The following is a 21,861-nucleotide window of genomic DNA, read 5'->3' on the forward strand; positions in this document are numbered from 1 at the left end:
TTACTGTCAATTGGTATTTAATTTAGACAAGAAGTGCTACTGCTTCAGCTTCTCTGAAAATCAAGACATTAAATTACACCATCTTGCATTAAGAAATTTGTCAGACCTACAGAAAAGGACAAAACTCATGTTATGTCCTCTGGCACTGCCTGGCAAAATCAAGCTTTCTGACTCAAGGTGCTGGCTGAATGATATTTCTTTCTGTTGTGGGCAGCTTGCAGATGGGTTTGGGGAGTCTTGCTTTGATTTTGAGGTCGCTGTGTCCAGGTCCTCGTGGCTCCCATCCAGTGACACGTGAAGGTCCAGGGCTTGCAGTTACCTCACCAGCACTAATAATTTGCTTTAGCTACGTTTATAGGATTTGTTTCACATTTTTTGGGCAACGCTTCTTTTTATTCCCCTTTTATTTTTCTAGGCTTGTTGTCATGGTATCTGGCACTTCCCATTCAGATATTAAAATTGAGTGAGTGGTGTCTGTATGTCTGGTTCATTTTCCCTCTCTTATCCTCTCCCCGAGGGAGAGTTTTACGTGGGATGTAGCACACTGTTTGCAAGGGCTTCCTTTGGGGGATTTTTTAATCACGTAGCAGCGTCTCTGTTGGGGAAGGCCTGGTGCAAAGGAGCCCCTTCCACTTGGGCTTGGGTTTGTTAAATCCTGTGTGCACAGGGCTCCCGTGGGACCTCATTGTGTCTCCCCTCGAGCTCCCCAGAAAAGGTTTCACTCCTGCATGAATGAGCTTTCAGCTGAGTCTCTCTAGCATGAAGGCAGTGATAGGAATTTTCTCTGTGCAGGTACCTGATGGGGAGTGCCATTGCTGTTTGGGTATCAGGGCTCTGATGCCTTAGGAGGAGAGTTTGCTTGAGGGATCCTGTTCCATCTGAGGATCTTTGTCGTTGTGTAGGCTTTGCAGGTGCTCTAGCTGTGGAACATGGAGGATTTTTCACAGAGGTTTGGGGTTAGCTTTACCTTATTTTTTTGTGAAGCTGTGGGCATGTTTCTTAGGAGGGTATCTGTTAAAAGTGCGTTTCACTGTTTGTCTGCAACATGGCTTTGCTCTCCAGTTGTATTTTAAGGATCTGCAAAACTTGGATAGTGCTGGTGGCTGTTTTTAGCCAAGGACAAATCATGCTTCTTAATTGTAGGTGCATTGTAGCATCTCACCATATCTGGGGCTCTAGATTGGATTGCATTTAAATACAGCTGACCTTTCCTAATGTATAGGGGTGGGATCTTCTCAGAAGAAATAAGGATAATTCAAGTATAGTAATTTGATGGAAGGTTCCGAAACAAAGCTTGTACCCAGACACCTTCCTGCAAAAAGCAAAAACCAAATGATTTATCACTCATGCCTGCCTGTCTGGTTTTTGCTTTGAGAAAGATTGTGCATTTTTCCCTAAATTCTTAAAAAAGTGAGTTATCAGGGGGAGAATGTTTTCTTGCTGTTCATGGACAATGTGTATTGAATGAATCCTAGTTTGTACAAACATAAGGAGTCTGTATTGTAAATAAGCTATAGACTAAATGGGTGCTGTGATTGAGCTGCACTAAGCACAGAACAAGTTACCCTTCATAGATGGGTTGCAGTGAATTGTGACAGTGACAGCCTTAGCTTAATTGTTTGGTCCTAGGAGCACTGTGTGCAGAAGATGCTTGCCTTCTGGTTTGCTTCACCTGAGACTGCAGTGTGCATTGCTGGGGTGACAGCAGGTGATTTTCCTTGGTAAAGGGATGGAGAATGAATGAGACTGACATTACTGGTATAAAAAAGCGTCAGACAAGGAGCAGGTTTTGAACTGGGCTCATGATCAGATCTCATTTTCTCTTGATCTGAATTTTCTCTCTATAGCTTACCTCCTTTTTAAGGTGAACAGCTCTATTTGTTGGGGACTGTTGTGGAAACAACAAGAAAAAAAAATGAAAGTCATTTCACTTGACCCTCTTTGCACATTATGAATATATCATCTCAAGGATATTTATGTAACCTTCTCCAAAATCCTCTACTTCATACAGCTTTTTGTATGAGACGCAGTCATTCCTTTTCATCCCAGGAATGTGTTTAAAAGACTTCTGAATTGGTTTGAAGGCTCACAGGGTGGTGTTCTGAAATGGACCTGTCTGCTGGAGCAGGGACAGCCTTGAACTTCAGAATTCTCGTTGGTTTCTCTTGTTTAAAAATGGAAAGCAATCTCCCTGCCATCCATCCATAGGTTCTATTTATTCCAAACATCTCAATCTTGAGAAACAGTTGGAAAAGTGGAAGAATTATGTGCAGGTTTGCTTGGAAGAGCCACAGGTGGACAGCAAGTTTTGCTGAGCTTTTGCCACAGAGAGAAGCTCACCCCGCGACCAGTTCCTTCCCTGAATTTCACCCAGGTTTGAACAGGCACAAATGGACCTGGGGAGATGTGGAGAATTGGTGGTGAGCATTATTTATCTCTGGGTCCCCAAGGCAGGGTGACTGAAGGCTGTTGCTGTCTGACTCGTGCCTGGCTGATGCGCGATGAGCTGTCAGACGTGCCCTACTTCCCAAGGGAGGGACGCCTGTCTGCAGGGAGGGCAGCTTTAATTAGGTTTTACATTTGGGCAGGGCACAACAAAAACACACTTTGAGGCAGTTCAGATCACTGCTGTCCCATTCTGTGCTTGTTCTCATGAGTGGCTGCTTATAGTGGGGACCATAGTTCTTTAATTCCACAGTAATTTACTTCCAACTAAAAAAGATGGTTTTAACCAGTCTTTCAATTGCCCACCTGTGACCAAGTAAATAAAAGTTCTACTTTAAGTTGCTCTTGGAGTAGTTTCTTGCAGTAGGAAGGCTTCAGACTTTCTGAGGATGTAGTTTGCTTCTGCTTTGCTTGTGGCAATGATTGTTCTTCATAGAACCAGCAGGAACAGTGTATTTGTAGAGCTTCAGAGTAGAAGAGATTATTGAGCACTTAACACATCCTGCCAAAGTGTTCCCTGGATTAATTTCTGCTTGAGCTAGAGCATAGCTTTCAGAAAAAAAAATCAAGCCTTCAGAATTTCCTGTGGTAGAACTGACAAAATGGTTGGTAGGTACTTAAATTTGTGTTACCTTCCATGTCAAAAACACAGAGCAAATGGCTTCCACAGGAAAACAGTGTTTGCTGTATTGTTTCTAGTTTGGTTTCACTTGCCAAGCAGTGGGATTTGGTATACATAACTCTATGGGCAAACATTAGTAAGAAAAAAAAAATTTGTACTCCAGGTGAATACTAATGTAGTAATGTTCAGGCTCAGCTTTGTTCAAATTACTATCACAACTTTTTGATCAGGTAGGCAGATTGACCCCCTTATCTCAAGTGAAGGAGTCCTTGTGCTGTAGTCAGTTCTCATGGCCCCATCACCAAGGCATCAGTGTCTTGCTTGGAGCACGTGCACCAGGACTGGGCTCTTCCTCAGCAAAGCATAGGCACATCAGAAGCAGCAATTTTTCCTTATTCTGTGACTTTTATGGCAAGAATAGTTTTAACTCTTGTGTCAGTGTTGCAAGCTTGATGTAGCCTGTGTCAGTCTTTTCATTTCAGCGTTCCTAAAGCACGGCACAGTTAACTTGGTTTGGCAGGATGTAATCTTGGTGCTGTGCAAATGTGTGTATTTGTGGTTTACTGAGGAGCTTAAATTGCTTTGTGCTTTCCCTCTGTCCTCTTTGTACTTATCCTCTCCTCCTTCTGTCTTTCTGCAGTCAATTTTCTCAAGCAAGGAGTTTGGGTTTTTTCCACTTAGTGGTGGAAATAAACAATTTAGGGCCAAGATCTGTTTCCTGAGATAGATGCTTTCCTACAGGTCTTTCTCGTGATTTCCTATTCACAAGTCCCAGTAAGAGATCTGTTGGCTTCTTTAATCCGTTTAATGTGTGCCCTGTTAATTTTGTCTTAGTCAATTAATAAGCAGTACCAAATCAAGTCCTTTAGAGAAGACCAAGTATATCAATGTTGATTAAATGGCATTCTTAAAATTTATAGGTCAAACTTGTAATCTCATCAAGAAGGTTGTCATTTCAGTTTGACGGAATCTATTTTCCATAGACTTAATTTGATTGACATTGATTTTATTACCCCCTCACTAATTCTTTATTATTGAAGTTCAGTATTGGATATTCTGTAAATTTGCCTTGCTCAGTGTTACACTGCTGGACCTGTAAGTACTTGGGCTGTCCAGTCCTCCCTCTCTGAATTCCACTACAAACATTTTTCCTCCAGGCTCCTGGAATTTCTTAATCACAAGAGAGAGCCATTAGCCCCTTTTTTTTTTTGGAGTCTGTTCTCTGCAAATAATCCAGATCATTTAATTTAAACATATATAACTTCAGGAGCTCCTGTTTAGCATTCACCTGGGTATATCTTCACATACCTCTTCAGGTGTACATAATGCTTCTTGTCTCTGTACTGTTACTATTAGTATCTCCTGGTGAGTCAGGATGAGTGTTAAGGGATCTTTTTTCAGTAACCTAAAAAAAAAAATATTTTGTATTCCAACCTTTACTAGAGGGGTTTTATGCCTTTTTAAAATCTGTTTTCTATGATATTTCTGTTCTAACTTAGAGGGGTTTTTCTGTGTGTTTTCCCTTTACTTCTTAGCATAAATATGGAATTGGCCAATGTAGATTGGCTTACAGTGGAAGTAAAGGAAGGTGCAGGTCTTTGACACTGCCTTTTTCACAGTTGCAGGTTTTTGGTTGTATGGATAAAAATGATAAAGGGTGAATTGATTTTTTTTTCCTATTTTCTTTCTCGACTGGTTTTAAGTGCAATTTTCAGCTCTGAAATGGGACTTTGTCAAATGCAAAACATGTACATTTCCAGCTTGGGCTTGGCTTTGCCTGTTTTGGTTTTTTTTAAGACTGTCAAGTCCTTGATAACTTCTAACCCTGTTAGTGCTCATTTTTAGACTTATTCCTTACCAGATTCTGGGAGGTCCACTATCCATTTTCTGCTGCTAGAGAAAACATTCGGAAAGAGCAGTGGGAATAGCAAGATAACAAGGTGTTGTTTTAGGATCATCTAGAAATATCTCTTGCCTGACCTACTGAATCACAGCATGTGATGAACTATTGGATTCCAAATCACAGAAAATATTTACTATTTACGGTGCTGTTCCTGGGAAGTGTAGCATGGGAATGAACTACAGTGTCTGTGTGGGATCCCACTGAGAGGTCCAGCTGCTTGCTTTGTGCTGCCAGATTGTGTCCAAAGAAGTGTTACCCTTTTGGAGAACATGCAGGAAGAGCACATGATGAAGAAAATAGGGAAGTTCATACTGTTTACTGTATTTTGGAAGAAATCCTTTCCTTTCTTCACCTGTTACAATTTTTAGTTCTTTCATATCTGGAGTCTGTTTTGTCTGACATAAGGTACATTGCTCTTGAGAGGAATTTGAAACTCGTGTTTTTAGCTGCATGTATAAATTTTTTTGGCTTCTTAACTGTAAGTGTTTAGCACAGTAAAACTTTATGATGTTTTCCACAGTCATCATAAAGCTTTTCACAGACAAAAAACTAATCTGAGTTTGTCTTTTCAATTTTTTGAGACTGAAGTGTTTGTGTCAGTTTTTAAACACATGATAATATTTAGGCAAGATTGGTGAAAATAAAAAGTAACCAAACAAAATAGACCCTTGAAGTGGAAAGCTCTTAGTGGGAAGTATTTTTTCCCTTCAGCTTCACTAGTACAGTGAGGTCTATGCCAGGACACAGCAGAAGGAATTTGCTGATGGAAACAACTGCACCGAGCTTTCAATGGGCTGTGAAGGGTGTGGAGTTTGAGGTTTTAAGATAAAAGGGTATTCATTGAATTAACAGAAATTCAGTGCTCAAAATTCTGAGTATTCACCCTTTTTTGTGAGCGTACAGTACAGCTAATATAGCAATCAGTGGGATATGAATTCATAACCAAATGCTTCTGAGTAACAGACCTGCTAACCTGTTACAAATTTCATATATTTCTTGATGTCCAGGAGTAAATACACTGACAAGAAGAAATCTTGTTTCTGACCTGTTATTTGAAAGAAAAATGGTATGACAGTGTAATAGTTTTCATTAAACCAGGTTCTGTAGTCCTGCATGCAGACAAGACTAACTTTTATTTGTTTTGGTATGTTGTCCTTCAGCTGGAGAAAATATATTTATCCATTGCCACTTGGTAGTGAGAATGAGAGATGATGATATCTAAATAACTTGAATGTTACTGGAGGACTCAAAGAAAAATGTTGTGTAATAGTGATCTCATTATTTTCTTGTATTGCCATATATTTCCCTTTCTTACTGCTAGTGCTATCTGTGGGTTTGCTGTCCACGGTCTCTCTTGTGTGAGTACTTGCAGAAGTGAGAATGTTTTTATGGGAGATTGTTGAGAAGTAGTGTATGCATTGTAGAGGTTGGTCAGTCCATGTGCCCTGAGAATAGCAGTGGCTGGACATGGAAGCCCAGGATCAGACATTGGCCACAAATCCCAGTCTCACATCAGCTACTCCTGCTCTCTGTGTACCTTTGAAGCCCAGAGATGATTAATAGGGAAAGGATACAAACACAGGTTATCCATCTCTGATCCTTGAGTCTCCTTCCCCCCCATAAAAAGATGTTTGTTTCCTAGGGAATGGCTTTCCTCTCCCTAGGATTGTTTAGGATTAAATGTATCAAAGATTTGATGTGTTCAGAGGTGCAGGAATTGGGGCTGTATAAAATACCTCAGGTAGGCAAGCAGAAGAAGGCATGGCAGGGAAAGTATCTTTACAGTATTTTTGCTCTAGGCTTTGTGCTCAGCCAGACTTCAGGTCATTCTTGGTTAATGTCATGTAACTTGGGTAAGAATATTTTTGCTAAGATTAGTTCAGCTCTCCAGGAAGACAGAGTATGTTTTTATACTTTTTTCTGAAGTTGAATTGATGGGATGGAATTGCTCCCTGGCTGTATTGTATGTTAAAACAGCCATTTCTTCTCCTTCGCCTGCATGTGGGCATTTCAGGCATGAACTGCAGTGTTTCCATGGATTTTTAAAGTCTTCCATTGCATAGTTAGCAGCTTTTAGGGCTTTGATCTGATTTCGTAAGACAGAAGCGCTCCCTGTATTTGTGTTACAGCAAACGCTGTATTTTTGGTGGCGTCTGACTTTGAGAAACACACAGATGCTTTTTTGTAGTCCAGGAGACAAAGAAACAAAGCTTTGTGCTGGGAGGCAGGATCTGTGCCTCCAGGGGACATCAAGGCGCTTGGTGTGCAGCTGCCTTCCCAAGCTCCCCTTCCTCCTGGTGAGCAGGAGCTGGGTCGCTGCTTGCTGCTCCCGTGGCTAGAAACCTCCACAAATGCTGCTCCTCTCCTGGGGAGGCATTTTCACATGTTTCCTTTCTCACTGCCTGTGAGCAGCAGCATTTTGATCCCCTGCACATCAGTGCCGAGGGACAGGTGGTTTTTTGGCTTGCTGTGCCCCAGATACACAGAAGGGTGTATGAGAGGGAGCCTGACAGGATGGTTCACCTGCCTGCTTGGGCTTACAGATTCTTGAAACGTGATTATCTGTGTGTGTTTGAGTTCATGTGCCTTAAAAACAAAAACAAAAAAACCCTGTGTTTTCCAGACATGCAAAATAAGTTCAGTAGGATGCTGGAAGGGAAGGGATCTGGAAGCGGCTGTCTGTCACGTTGCATTAATAGAATTGGTGCTGCAAAGCTGCTGCTTGGGAATTGGGAAGAGATCCCTGTGGATGGGGTTCTCCCAGCCCTGTGCAGCCCCACAGCCGTGTGTGTGTGTGATCCCTGCAGTGCCCACAGCACGGCCTCTCAGCCCTGGGTCACTTAGCCCAGTTATACCCGGGTCTGTTCTGCTGCAGACACACACACATACACACATACACACACACGGGTCTGGCTGGGCAGGCAGGAGCTGCTGAAAGGCTTTTGGCTGCTGCAGGGGCCTCCTGCCATCCCGTGCACAGCAGCAGTTGTTGCACTGTTTGGGTTTGCTGTCATCTCGAATGCTCCAAGGGGAGCTCTAATGTGGTCCCTCGCCCGGCTGCAATTTGGGCTGTCCCTTCTCCTATTTACTTACTGGCTGCTCACTGAGCAGTAAAAAGAGATGTAAAGGTGGTTTTCTGTTCCTCAGCTCCTTCGAGGTTAGTGTAAAAATGCAGTTTCCTAGTTTTGTGGTTTAAATACTTCAATATTTGTTTATAAACAGCAGCAAAATTATATGTGTGTGTTTATTTAATTTTAAGAGGTGGCCTTGTTACTGGCAGGTCAGCCAGTTATATTTATTAGGAGCTCAGCACAAAACTATTACACAGTTCTGTTGCTGTCAAGCCTCATAGAAGCTTTGCAGTAAACTCCTGGGGAAGGCAGGGTGAGGAGTTGCTGCTTCTTGTTCTTACAGAAGGATCTTCAGAGCAGCAGTTTAAATTTATGATGGCTCCCCCTGTATTAAGGAGATAAAGAAATGGTGAAAAACAGCATAGAGACTCTAAGGGAAAGCAGGGATGAAATGAACAGTGTAAGAATATTGTGCTTCTACTCTTGAAAGCTGTTCCTGTGCTGAAAAATATTGAGTCCTTTTTTCTTTTTCTTGTGTTTCAACAGGGCAGAGTTTAGGGTATGGATTCGTTAACTACATTGATCCAAAGGATGCAGAGAAAGCCATTAACACTTTAAATGGACTCAGACTCCAGACCAAAACCATAAAGGTAAGACAATATAAAATGCCTTTTGCTCAATTCAGGAATGGGAGAAAGTAGTTGGAACTGTTTCTGGCAATTTCATCACTATTTTATTCTCCATTGTAAGGGGGTTAACGAGCTCCTCCTTGGAACAATGAGCAGACATGCAGAAGATGAAATCTCTCTTCTCCGAAATTGCTGCTATTGTTAAAGAGAGGGGAAAGTAACAGGAAGCTCTTTAAAGCATGACAGTGAGGCTTAAATGTAGAATAGAACAGCCAGAGTGATACCATTATCCATAAACAGGTGAAGTACCTGATGATGTATTCAGAACTTACATGTTTCCTTATGTTTTCATAGGAAATACTTTGTCAGAGTGATCTCCTTTAGTGACACTCCTGTCATTGTCAGGTGTTGAAAGCATGTTTCTTACAAGTTAGAATATGTCATTCTCAAAATAAAAATTTTCTGAATTTCCACATCCTTAATTTGATTTATTTTTTAAAAGCTGGAGGCTTCCCACCGAAGTCTGTTATTTCATTGTTTGTAATAGACCATTAGTTGTTCAATGACCTCCTTAAGTGGTCTCACAAGAAAAGCAAGCTTCTACACTGTCACCGTTTTTGCTGCATGGCTGATAAAGCTGTTCTGGAACAGCTTGCAGAAGATTTCCACATCCCAAATTCTGACAAATAATACAGCTTAAGGGATGTGAATCAAAAAATTGAACAGGAGCAAACAGCAGATCAGATTCAAATTATCTGAAACTGCTTTGATCATTTTTTGGAATGCTGGCTTTTGATTTGCACCATTTTCTTAATTTTTCTTCTGTAGTTAATTTGTATTTCAAAGCTAAAAGTGTTAATATAAAAATAGAATTTTTACTGTACTGAATGTTGGTACAAGTAATGTCAGTGATGTTGTATCTTGCAAAAAAAGATACAATGTAATGTAGCCAATACTGTGGGTTTTGGCAGTCTGGCTAAAGATTGTGGTTTGGACCAAGTGGTATTCCCTAAAGCAAAAGTATTTATTGGATTCTGGTGTATTTCTGAGGATTGTTTCAAGCAAGTTTTTCCCCTGATGTTTGATCAGTGAGGAGCAGAAGTGCTGAGCGGAGGGTTATGAAAGTGGTGGAGCAGCTGATGGATTTCATAGGCAAGGCTGCTTCCAAACCTCCCTCAGACCATCCAGATCCCATCCCACAGACAGGCATGTGGGCCACGCATCAAAATGCTCACAGCATGGTTTTGTAGAGCTAATGGAAACACTTACAGGAATATGTAAGGCGAGGCAGCAAAATCTGCCATCTTATCAACTGCTGCAGGTGGAAATGCAGGCTTGGACTCAGCAGTTTCCACTTAGAGTGAAAAGTTGCTCTCCAAATTGCTTTTAAAGGCACATTATCGGGGAAAAATATTTTGAAAATGCTTATTAAGAATTCAGTAGAACTTGGAAAATCTAGATCAGTTTTTCATGCAGCACATGTATATTTTGAACATTATTCAGCCGTAGGAAAGAACTGCATTTCTTGTCCCTAAGTACCTCTGCTGCTTTGCCTCTGTTTTTCTTTTTTGTGAACCAGAGCAATACTATTACATTTATAATATTTCAAGGTTACAGAAAACTCATGCAGTAAAAGACCTCCAGAAACTGGAACCCACACCAATTATTATTATACATTTCTCACATGCAAAATTAAACCATTATGCTTTGTTATCATCTGTAGTAAGACTTTTGTTATCTGGGAATATCCTGTGTAAAATCTTATTCGTGGTACATTTTTTAAATTCAGTATAAGTTTTAGAAATTCAGTGGTTTATTTTGGGGTTTGCATGTTCATTAATAGCTTGTAGACTAGCATAGAATAACAGGACATTTTGGGAGGGGGCTTTTGAAAGCTGTTAAAATTTTATAATAAGCAAAGAGATTGATTTAATCTACATGCACAGGAGCTGCATAAGTTCTTCTATGGCTGGGAGGAAGCATAGGGTTTGGGATTTTTTTAAAATAAAGTTGGCTTTATGCAGTTGCCTAAAACGAACCCAAGGGAGCCTTCTATCCCAACAGCCAAAGTTTTGGCCCCAGGGACATCCAATCAGTAGTTTCCAACCCAGTTTTTCATTGCAGAATCACATGTGATTACCTTACCTTTACCCCCTTGGCTTTTTTATATTTTTATTTATGTTTTACTTCTGGAAATCCTGATAAATAAGGTTTGCATTCCCTAGTACCGTGCAGTGGGGATGGAGCTTTCCCAGTGTTCACACTGAGGGATAAATCAGGTGCATTCAGTGCTGCCAGTGGCATTTGTGTTGCTGGAGAGCTCTCTGGTTTCCAAAGGGTTTCAAGGTGATGAGGAGCAGAACTCAGCACTGCTGAACCTCCTCACTGCCCGTTGCCCCCACATGCTGCTTTCCAGCATCTCACTGTCCTCCTTTGTAAGGCTGAAGTATTTAAACTTGTGGAACTACTATATTTAATTATCAGACCCAATTACTTTAGCTACAGATGCCCTTTACAGTTACTAAAAATGCACCATGGGTGCATTAAAAAAACCTCTCTCAAGAGAACATCTAGAAATGAATTCGGTAGCACATAGTTTTGCAGGCTAAAAAATATTTAGTAGAACAACATTGAGCTGGAAAAGTACTGAAGATTACTTTGTTCTGCTTTATGAATGTGGCTGGGTTTTTTTGCTTCAGAATCAATCTGTAAATATCTTATTGATGGATGGGCTGAACCTTGGCTCCTGTCTGTGTATGTTGGGTAGCTGCAGTCCAGGTGGAATTTCTCTGGCTGCCTTTTGGAAGCTGTTTTAATGGAAAGCAAGTTGAAATGAGTAATCTGTGAAAGCCTTTTACAGTGGCAAATTACTTCTACTGCCAAGGTCACTGTGGTCCTGCTGGCATTGTCGCATCTGTGTCGTGGGCTCTGCTGTTCCTTGCACCTTGACTGAACATGAGGTGGCTCTGGGGAGTTGCATTTGCACTCATTTTTTGACCCCACAAGGCTTAATTCCTGTTTAAAAATAATGTATGTATTTTATGCATGAGGCCCAAGATGCTGTCCTTTTCACTTCTGTAACATTTTTGTGGCAGCTTAATGTTCTCTCTCTCTCCTGATGCCTTGCAAAACAGCCATGCAGTCACAGGAGGAACTGGCTTAATAGCAGGATCAGCAGAACAGCCAGGCACAGTCGGCTCTGATGTGTGGACTAAAATAACTGGAGAAATGTTCTTTTTATTCTGTCATTGTTATGATAAATAATCCCTTTTCACTCTAGCAGCTAAAATATTTATGTGCATTTTATTTAAGTCAATGATGCCCTTTCAAGTCAAAGTTGAGAGGTGACGATTTACAGAATATCTGTTGGGGAAAAGCATTGGAGGGAGTTGTGTTTGGTGGTAATAGGTTATACACATTTTGTTCTTCCTCAGCTGATCATAGTGCATATTTTATTTACGCCATTTTATAGCAGCATCATCTTCTTGTGAGAGCGAAAAGCTTCACTTTATTTTTACAGCTAAAGCTTGACATAATTCTGCAAAACAGTTTAGAGTGAGGGAAGAGACAGTGTGTTGAAATAAATATATATTCCAGAAATTGAATCTATTTTTAGAAATTAAATTTGCCCATCCATAAAAGCATATGAAAGGTCACTGCTGCTGTTGAAGATTGCCTGGCAATTCAGTTGCATCAAATATCAGAAGGAAAATAAGATGTGTGATGCATGGGGTACAGATTGTTTAAACTGCTGCTTTGCCCTGAAAAAAGGACAACGCCTGAAAGGATGCAAGGGAAGTGTTTTACAATTTACTTGGGGATTCAGGTGACCTGGCCTCATTGGAACAAGGGCAGAACAGTTTTGAAAGGAAGTTTGAAATCTAAAAAGAGCCAGTGACCCCCTGAAGTGCAGTCTTGTGCACCCCTTTCTTCCTTTTTCTCTGTTGCCTGAGAAATAGGTTTGCTTCTTCCTTCCCTCACAGGAGCAGGTACATGCTGTGACACTGCTGGAGCTGGGGAGATGTCCCCAGAGAGGGGAGAAGGAATCTGGGTTCACCGAGCCCTTGACAAGCTCCAGTTTTAAAATCCATCGTATCTATCCGATGGTAAAATACCAAACAGATAAGATGGTTCCTCTGTGCTCAGAGACTTTTTCTAGTTATTTTAATTATCAGTTAAATTTAATAAATAGCATGGAATTCTGTATTCTTTATTCTCCCATTTTGATCAATAGGTCTGGATGGTCCTAGTTTAAAATACAGCAAATAAGGCTGTGGGAGAAAGTAATGCTGCTTTTTCTGAAAATAAAGTAGTAACATTACTGCTGAAAGATCTTCCTATTTATCTTGGTTTCTGTGGCATTTTTCAAAATGCCAGCTATTTCCACAAAACTCAGGCTCTAAATCTGTCCATGTTAATTCTTGTAATTGTCCACAAAACTACAAACCATCCTGTCACTGTAGGGTAACCAAATAACAGCAGCCTCAGACTTCTCTGTCCTACAAAGTCATTTGTCAAAAAGATTGCCTTCCAGCCGTGCTGCGCAGAGGAGGAGGAGGGATTGCAGCAGGGAGGGCTGGGGAGGAGACTGCATCTCCTGCACCCCATCCTGGACTCCTGGGGAGCTGTGGGGGAGCTCAGCACAGTTTGGGTGGCAGCCAGAAGGTGCTGGGCTGCTGACAGCGATGGTAGCAGAGCTCTGGTGTTGGGTGCCCTTGGTGCAGTGCTCAGCCTAAACCTGGTGTTTTCCAACCGTGTTTTTCCACAGCCTCCCCAGGGCCACCGAGCCTGCTGGGCACTGCCTGCAGCCTCCTGTCCCTCTGAAGAAATGGGATGTGCAGGGCTGGGTGGTAAGGAGAGGGTGTACAGAGAAGAGCTTGGATGCTCTGCAAGGAGGAAGAGATGGAAGGTTGGGATGTTGGAAGGTGCTGGGAGTGGCTGGGTATGTTGGACTGCAGCAAGGAGAGATTTGCATTTTTGAGTGTCTTGTGTGCATTGAGCCCCTTTTTTCCCCCCTTTTCTGAAAATTCACATTACAGGCACAAACTGCAGATTTGGGATGTAGCTGTTGTATAGCTCCGTCTAAAATTAACTGCTTGGTCTTGTTTATGGTAGCTCACAGTTAGTCAAAGAGGGGTCATTTGCTGTGGCTGCTGCTCCCCAAGACAAAATCTTGGACCAGAAACTTGAAAGATGCTGCAAACCTGGAAAGCCTCAACTAAAGTTGACTCCTGTTTTGCTCTTTAGGAGCCTCTGTCAGTGTAACCCTTTGGACTTTGTGGTGCTTGTTAACAAACCTTCCTCCACTCTTTGGCCTGCGGTGATACTGGTGCTCAGAGGACCTTTCAGTGCTGCTGGACCTTTTAGGTCCAGCTTTGGTTCTGCTGCTTTCAGCAGGCACCAGAGAGTCTCTGCCTCTTAATTTCATGCATCTTCGCTTAATCGGGATTTTTCTTTTTACTGCCTCAGTTTTGCCAGTGAGTCCTTTTCACTCCACCGAGCCAGAGCAATTATTTCTCTTAGCCTTGCTCTTGATACAGCCAGGAGTGTTCCTAGGTTATTATCTATGGATGTCTTTCCTGAAATGATGGGATAGACCATTGTACCTGCAATTATAATTAATCTCTGTAAAATGGCATTGAATCGCTCAACAGTAAAGTGCATCGTCACTCCCCTCCATCCTCCAGCCAAGGGCTTAGTGAAGAGAAAGGACAGAGCAGTGCAAGCATCAGATGTGAAAGTATTCCACATCCTGGTCTTCAGCCTCTGGATCAGAGGGCTTTTGTGTTTGCTTGTTCTGACAAAGCACAGAACTTTCACAGGAGGGTGTCTCAAATCTGGTTTTGCACAAAATTAGGACACAGTTGAGGGTCTGGAAGTGGTTGTGAGGAAATGTCTCTTTCTGCCATAGCCTGTTCACTGGTGCTAAGATGATTTTACTTCTAGTCCTGGATGTGCATTAAACAAGTGAAACTGTGCTTTATTTACGTGTGAGGCTTTTGAGTTGGTTGTGTTAAAGTTGTTCCAGTTTGTACTAGTGGGACAAGGGGCAGCAAGTGAGGGAAGGGTTGTCCCCATTTTAAACTGGACTTCAGGCAGAAAAAAGCCAAGTGACTCACCCCAAAAATCACACAAGAAATCCTGTGTCTCGGGGAGTCACAAAAGGACAAAGCAAAGTCTCTGTATTAAGGTCACCAAGGAGTCTGGTGTTTTTGAATGTTACACAAACTTTCTGAAAGCTGCCCAGGGAGTCACTTAACACTGACATCCAGCCCCTTAGCTGCTTGTGGCTGAGAGGTGTGCTGGGTGAGTGATTGGTGTGGTCCTTGGGTGCCTGTGCTGCACCCTGATTCAAGGCTCCTGCATGGTGTCCCATTCTCCAGGTGAGGAATGGTAGGTGCAGAGCAAGGCACATCTCAGAGAAGGTTGGTATCTGCAGAATTAGCTGCTTGGTTGCTGCTCAGGTGTGTCCAGGGCGGGGTGGCTGCGCTGGCAGAGCAAATCATTCAGGAAAGATGATGCAGTTCCTCTTCAGAGCAGAGTTAAATTTTACAAGGAGGCTCCTAGAAGTGGACTTGGAGATGTTTGAGAAGTCCAGGATTAGCACAGGAGTAGAAGGCTTCTCTTACAGGGAGCAGCAGCAAAGTGGTTGAGTGGCAGTGTTCAAATGGCTGCTGTTGCTTGTTCCAGAAGATAAATGGGATGCGTTCATGCCTCTGGGTGCCTTTGCTGTGGGCTCTGGCTTGGGAAGGCCAGACCGCTTCAATTTATGTTCTGAAGAGTCTCGAGGTTAGTAATTCTTCAAAAAAGTTTTCTATATGGGAAAGCAGGTAGGAAATCAATAGGGAAGATAATTACTTGGAGATATTTTTTGTGCACTTGAAGAAAAATGTGCTTTGCCATAGAAGATATGAAATGCTGTACCTTCTGATGCTGCAGTGGTGTTGGGAAACAGTGGTGCAGCCTCTGGAGATCACTGTTTATTATGAAGAGAAGCCCTTACACAGGCTAATGCTCAATGTCAGATGAGAAATGTCCTATTAAATGTTTTTCATAGTTATTATAAATGTATTTATAGAAACTAACATCTGAGGCCAGCAAGCCATTAAATGAATTCTACAATATTTTATTATCTTCCTTGCAAATTTGACCGCAGAACTCCTGAATGATCTTCTGCAGTGAAATCCAACACCATGGTTCGACCTTCAACCGTTGTACGAGCGGACAAACATTTTAATGCTGAGAAATGCCTGGGTCAAACAGTAGCTTGGTGTTCTCTAGCTCATTATTTGGAGTCCTAGCCACCACAAGGAATTCATACTCTTTTCTGTTTCAACGCTCTGTTTCATTACAGGGTGCTAACACTGCCGTGAGCAAAGGAAAGGAAAAAAAAAATCATTTTTGAGTGTGAATATAAAGAATTAATGCAGTGTCCTCACGCAGCGCTTTGCGGTTTGCAGGGATAAAATGGGAGCTGGTTTTTGCTCCCATTTTAACTCACACAGCATAAGGAGCTTCTGGTGTGATGGAGGGTCAGGGTGGGCGATTTCTTCCTTTGATAGCTCACACGCGGGAAGACATCCCGTCCTCAGCACTAACTGAATAATAGCTTGAAAGCAGGATGGCACACTCTAACCGATCGATTTGTCATTGGCTGACCTCAGAGGGAAGATGAAAAAGATTCAAAAGCAGATAAATAATTGACATTGCTAGCCTTGAGTCCATTCAGCTCCGCAACCTTTTCTCCTTGATATTAAAGACGGCTGAGTTGCTTTTGGCAGCTTCTTTCTTTGGCTCAGGCTCCCCTGCAGCCTGAATGTTTGCAGGAGGAAATAAAAACTAGACCTGAGCAGCAATAGGTGTTCACATGTGCCGTGAGTGGAGGGTTGGGAGTGTGAGCAGCCTCTCCTTCCTCTGCCTGCCTGCAAGGCCCAGGAGAGCAGAGAGCCTTCTGTAAGTAGAAGTGTATATATATATAAAATGTCAGGCACTCATTGCTCTGGGAAGTAGTGTTTTTTGCATATCCCAATACTTTTCATCTTCCCTGTAACGTGGCATTTGGTTAATGAATGTGCCAGAGTGAGAAACCCAAAGGAAACCCCTGGCTGTTTGCCCAGGAACTTTATTCATTTTGCTGCTCTCAGTTTTGAGGAATAGGTAAGATCCCTACCCTCACTCCAGAGAGGCTCTTAAATGTTTTTTTAAGCTGTTATTTCTAAAGTAGGTTAAACTGTAGATGCCTGAACTCTTACAGTGCCCTCTCAAGATGAGGCATTTGCAGAGTGGGGAGGGAGAATCTGCTTTTCCAAATGCCCCAGCACCAAACGAAGCTGTAGGTGAAAGCACCATGTGATTGTCCCTGGTATCCCCAGGGTCTGGATTGAGCCTTGTTACATAAAAGCCAAGTGATGCCATCATGTGTGTTCTGGTCCTGGGTCCATCAGAGGGATGTTCTGAACCAGCAGGGAAGTGATGCAAATGCTGCGCCCCATCAGGGCTGTGGCACAAAATATTTTCTACCCCAATATCCTTCTTCCTTTCAGCACCTGAAGGTTTCTGCTCTTCTCACGTCTGCTTTGTGCTGTGTGCCTGAGCTTGCCTCCATTGATGCAAATGTTTTCTCTAACCTCTATTTCATATTTCTTTCCCTGAATTTTCCACCGCCTCTCCCCAGCCTTCTCTGTAAATGTTAGACTTAAAAGGTTATGGACAAACATGTAAGTTATAAAGAAATTGCCAAAAACCTTAAAATCTAGTATCTTTAGAGTTTGTCTGCTATTATGCAGAGAAGACTGTGGAAGCAAATATTAGTCATTAACATAATTTTCTGTGTTGAGTCAACATCTATTTTTAGGTGTGGAGTGCATAAAGACAACTCTTTGACACATAAAACACATAGACATGCATTTGACATCATCTGTGTTCAGGCTGAGGCTCGGGAAAAAGGGAATACAATTGCTGAATGTATTGTATTCGTGACGGGAACCCCCCCGCTTCCTTCCTAGACACATTTTAAGACAATGCAGGAGAGCACTGATCTGTTTATATTGAAATAAATCAAAATGAAGTGCAGAATATTCAGCTTGGTTTCCAATGCTTTTTCAGATGTGCTGCAAAGTAATTCATGATCTGTGCTGAAAATTTGCCATTAGGCTTTATCCAGGAAGTGTTTTTATTATGTTAAATGTGTTTATTCTAAATGTATATATTATTTTAAAAGTGCAGAAGGCTTTTTATGCACCTATTATAATTATAAATCTGATTCATAGGTAGAAGAGCAGTTAAGAGGCTTGAATTAGTAATTTTCCAACAGCACACATGCAGAGCCACAGCTAGATTTTCTTGTTTGCTCGGTCATAATATTTTATGGTCTGATTCTGGGCTTTATAATGCAAGGGAACTTCTCGTGATAAATTGCAGATCCGACAATGAGTGTCAGTCTACAGCTCCCTGAGCAGATGTTCATTTAGTCTAATTTCACCAGTACTTTACTGTTCATCCAGAACAGATCTTGCCAGCTCAGGATGCAAACACAAAGAGAGAGAGCACAAAAGATCGCTCTGCAAATAACCTGATCTGTTTCAGACACTTGGAGGGGGAAAAGAAAAACATGCAGGAACTTGAGCGTGCGGGGCTGGCTACGGCAAATCATCCACACACCCACAGCCGTGGGGGGGATTCACAGAGCCGTGCGTGGGAAGGTGCACATTAATCCACCTCTGAACAATGGGGTTTTATCACTGCACTTCAGAACCCTTGTGTCTGTTTTAAGGTCTCTGCAGCTCTTCCTTTGTTCCTCAGCCTTTCCTGGCTCTGCTGGTTTGGCAGAACAGGTCCTGTCTGAACTGCAGGGTTGTGTCTTGTGAAAGAAGAGAACATGATCTGTCCAAAATGCCCAGGGTGGCTGTAGCTCACTAACACTCCGCTCTTTTCTCTCCTAGGTGTCGTATGCCCGTCCAAGTTCGGCCTCCATCCGGGATGCGAACTTGTATGTCAGCGGCCTTCCCAAAACCATGACCCAGAAAGAATTAGAGCAGTTATTCTCACAATATGGGCGCATCATCACCTCACGGATTCTGGTTGATCAAGTCACAGGTTAAAAGAAAACTTTTCTTGATAAGTGCATGGTTTTTCTTTTGGAAGTGGCAAAATTGCTAATGTCTGCAGCTGGGTTTTTTTGACTTGTAGTGTAAAATGCAGTGTCTGTTTCCTTATAAATGTAACTAGAGGTATAACTGCTGCCTCTTTAATGAGGAACTATCAAAATACAGAATATTGTTTACTTAAATTCGTTGGGATTGGGAAGAGGATTTTTCTTTACAGGACTTGCCTTAATTTGCAAACCACCTATTGTGAGAAGTTGAACCCAATGTTCAGTTTGTTCGTTGCATAAATGAGGCTGCTCCTACAAATATTCATCTCTTCACATGTTTTTACTTCCCAGGGGTTTCTCGAGGTGTGGGATTTATCCGTTTTGATAAGAGAATAGAGGCAGAAGAAGCCATAAAGGGACTAAATGGCCAGAAGCCTAGTGGTGCTACAGAACCAATTACTGTGAAGTTTGCCAATAACCCCAGCCAGAAAACAAGCCAGGCACTCCTTTCACAGCTGTATCAGTCTCCCAACAGACGCTACCCTGGACCACTTCACCACCAGGCTCAGAGATTCAGGTAATTACCTGGAAAAGAACTGAGGTTCCACCAGCGACAACAATGTGGGGCAGGTGCTGTGCAGGAAAATATGCTTTAGTTGCGTAGGCTGACCTGATTTTGTTTGTAAAATTAAATATTCTTTCCTGGAGAATGAGGAGGAAAATCTGCTGACAGCAGTAGTCATGTTGTATTTACTAAAACAGCTGAAGTACTGTACAATCAGATCTCATGAAGGCTCACAGAAAAAGGGAGGACAGAATAGAGTTACTCTGGTAATCAAATGAGCAGTGACTGTCCTGTTCTTTCTCTCTTTTTGGGTAATGCTTTTATTTTCTGCTATATTACTACAGTTTTGATGCAGCTTAGACTTTGATGTTAATGACAGTGGATTGGTAGCAGGAAAAAAGCTGAGTCTGTCCCAGTCAGCAGGAGTATCATTAAATTTATTAGCCTGAGATATCCGCTCTTAGTATAAAGAGCCCTTGTGTTAGTCTTTGGTGTGAGGCTTCAGATGCTTTTGGGGATGTTTTATGCTTTGCATTCTGAGCATACTGTTTCCATCTGATGCATAAGGCAGAGTTAGCAATATGTGATGTTCCTATTACTTTCATACTTAATAGTTCTCAGGCAACCCAGCTTTCAAATAAAAAAGTCTGCCTTCAAGAAAGAAAACTTGGACATATTTGCATAACTGAGTTGCACACTGGCTTTAGAGAATTATTCAGAAGTAATTTTAGTTTGTCAGTGATGGAAAGTGCTAATGAATTAAAGATCATAAAAAGTCAGTCATTGGATACATTAAATTTACACTTGTTTTTGTGTCTTTGGCATGCAGCTGTGTCCATTGAGGTTATCACTGAATCCTTCCATGGACAGAAGGACTTTATTGTGCTGCCATGGAAAGCAGATGATTAAATTCTACCAAATTTGGTGGTCAATTTAGATTGACATGTCATGAAGGATTAATGCTAAATATATATAATAAAATTGGGAGAATGTATTATACTAAAGCAGATTATCAAGAAGTTTTCCTGTTCCAGCAGTTTTGGACTTAATATTTTATTTTTAAATTAACTGTAAATTACCAAAAAAAGTTGAATTATTTAAAAAAAAAGACAAATCCTAAGTGCATCTTTTAAAACCAAGCTATAAAGGTTAAGCTTTTCTCTAGACTGTAGACAAGTTTAAAAAAGGCTTTTAAATGCTCTGGTGGAAATTTAAGCACAACCTCAGACTTAACAAAGCAGGCTGGGAGTTGTTAGGCTCCTTAGATGTGTGGGAAACTTGTTGAACGTTTCTTCTTTGAAAATGGAACACTATTAATAATAGTTCCATTGAGCGATCTTGCCATCTGTGAGACATTAACCCAAAGACCCTCCTTCTCTTTTCAGGCTGGACAATTTGCTTAATATGGCCTATGGCGTAAAGAGGTAATTAGAATTCCACAGATTGCCAGATGTCCGTGTTGGCACAGATTGGTGCTACAATTTATTTTTTTTTAATTCACTAACTTTATTTTTTTTATCCCTTCTTTTCTTCCACCAGCATGTCAAATTCTTTTTAAGTTTGGACTTCAGTTGGTTTTGTTACTTTAAAGGCCTCACGCACAAGTTCTGTGGGGTTTTTCAACCTTTTTTTATTTACAGGTGGGCTTCTCAAATGGTTTAGGTGCCACAGCTACAAGCATTGAAATTGCAGTTGCTCTGCTAAGTGGTGCTTTTTGCAGAATCAAAACTATCAACTGGAGTTTTTAACAAATCTCTGATCTGATAATGGAAAATTTAAGTCAAAAATCAGAATTAGGCTGCTGTGGTCTCTCACAGTTAAGACCACATCATAAGTTTGACTTGAAAATACAGCTGTGTGCACCTCAATCAGCCCAAAGTTTCTTTTGTTACAGGTTTAATACTTTGAATTTTTTTTTCAGTCCTTGAAATTTGTTTTTTTGTTTGTTTAAAATAGCTGTGTGTTTGTATGTGCACGCATGCGTGAAAGCTCAGCTGATCTGTCAACATTTCTGCTGTTCCATGAGTATGTTTGGTAGCTAAAATGAGATGATGTGGTGTTAGTGTTTCTTTTAATGGCAACATCAGCATAAGCGATCCTTGCAGCAAAACAAAGGTGTGTAGTCTTATTCCTGATGTTGCCCTAAAATGTCCAGATTAAGATGGGAAGGTACTCCTTAATCTTCTGAAATGGTCTACTCAACACACTTGAAAATTGCTTGAGCTTTTGTTTGAAGCTCATCCTCTAAAAGGTATGGTAAGTATATCTCTACAGTAGCTAGTAGCAGACACTAAGGTGGGGTTTAACCCCTCAGTAACTCAGTGCAGCTCTGAACTCTTGAATACTCAAAAGAGGAAAATCAAACCAGAGCTCCTCCCCAGCAGCAGCAGTGCTGGTGTTCCTGGGCACGTTGGTTGTGTTGGGGTATCCTGAGTGGTGATGGGGATGTGGGGAGTCAGAACCCCCTGATTTTGCCACACTGCCCTTCTCCTGTGCTCTCCCACCTTATTTGTTCCTTGAAATCTCATCAGAA

The 21,861-nt window shown here is 41.6% G+C and overlaps 1 protein-coding gene across 9 annotated transcripts in view; it reads left to right on the plus strand.

Annotated features, from left to right (window-relative positions):
• Nucleotides 1–21,861, plus strand: part of ELAVL4 (ELAV like RNA binding protein 4) — an 80,169-nt gene that overhangs the window by 52,448 nt on the left and 5,860 nt on the right. For all 9 annotated transcript variants that reach the window (XM_064720528.1, XM_064720524.1, XM_064720523.1 and 6 more), the window contains exons 3-6: nucleotides 8,588–8,691; nucleotides 18,612–18,765; nucleotides 19,115–19,340; nucleotides 20,714–20,752. In XM_064720528.1, the coding sequence (XP_064576598.1) occupies nucleotides 8,588–8,691; nucleotides 18,612–18,765; nucleotides 19,115–19,340; nucleotides 20,714–20,752 (523 nt within the window). The remainder of the gene's footprint in view (nucleotides 1–8,587; nucleotides 8,692–18,611; nucleotides 18,766–19,114; nucleotides 19,341–20,713; nucleotides 20,753–21,861) is intronic.

Source organism: Zonotrichia leucophrys, chromosome 8 (assembly GCF_028769735.1).
Source record: "Zonotrichia leucophrys gambelii isolate GWCS_2022_RI chromosome 8, RI_Zleu_2.0, whole genome shotgun sequence".
NCBI lineage: Eukaryota > Metazoa > Chordata > Aves > Passeriformes > Passerellidae > Zonotrichia > Zonotrichia leucophrys.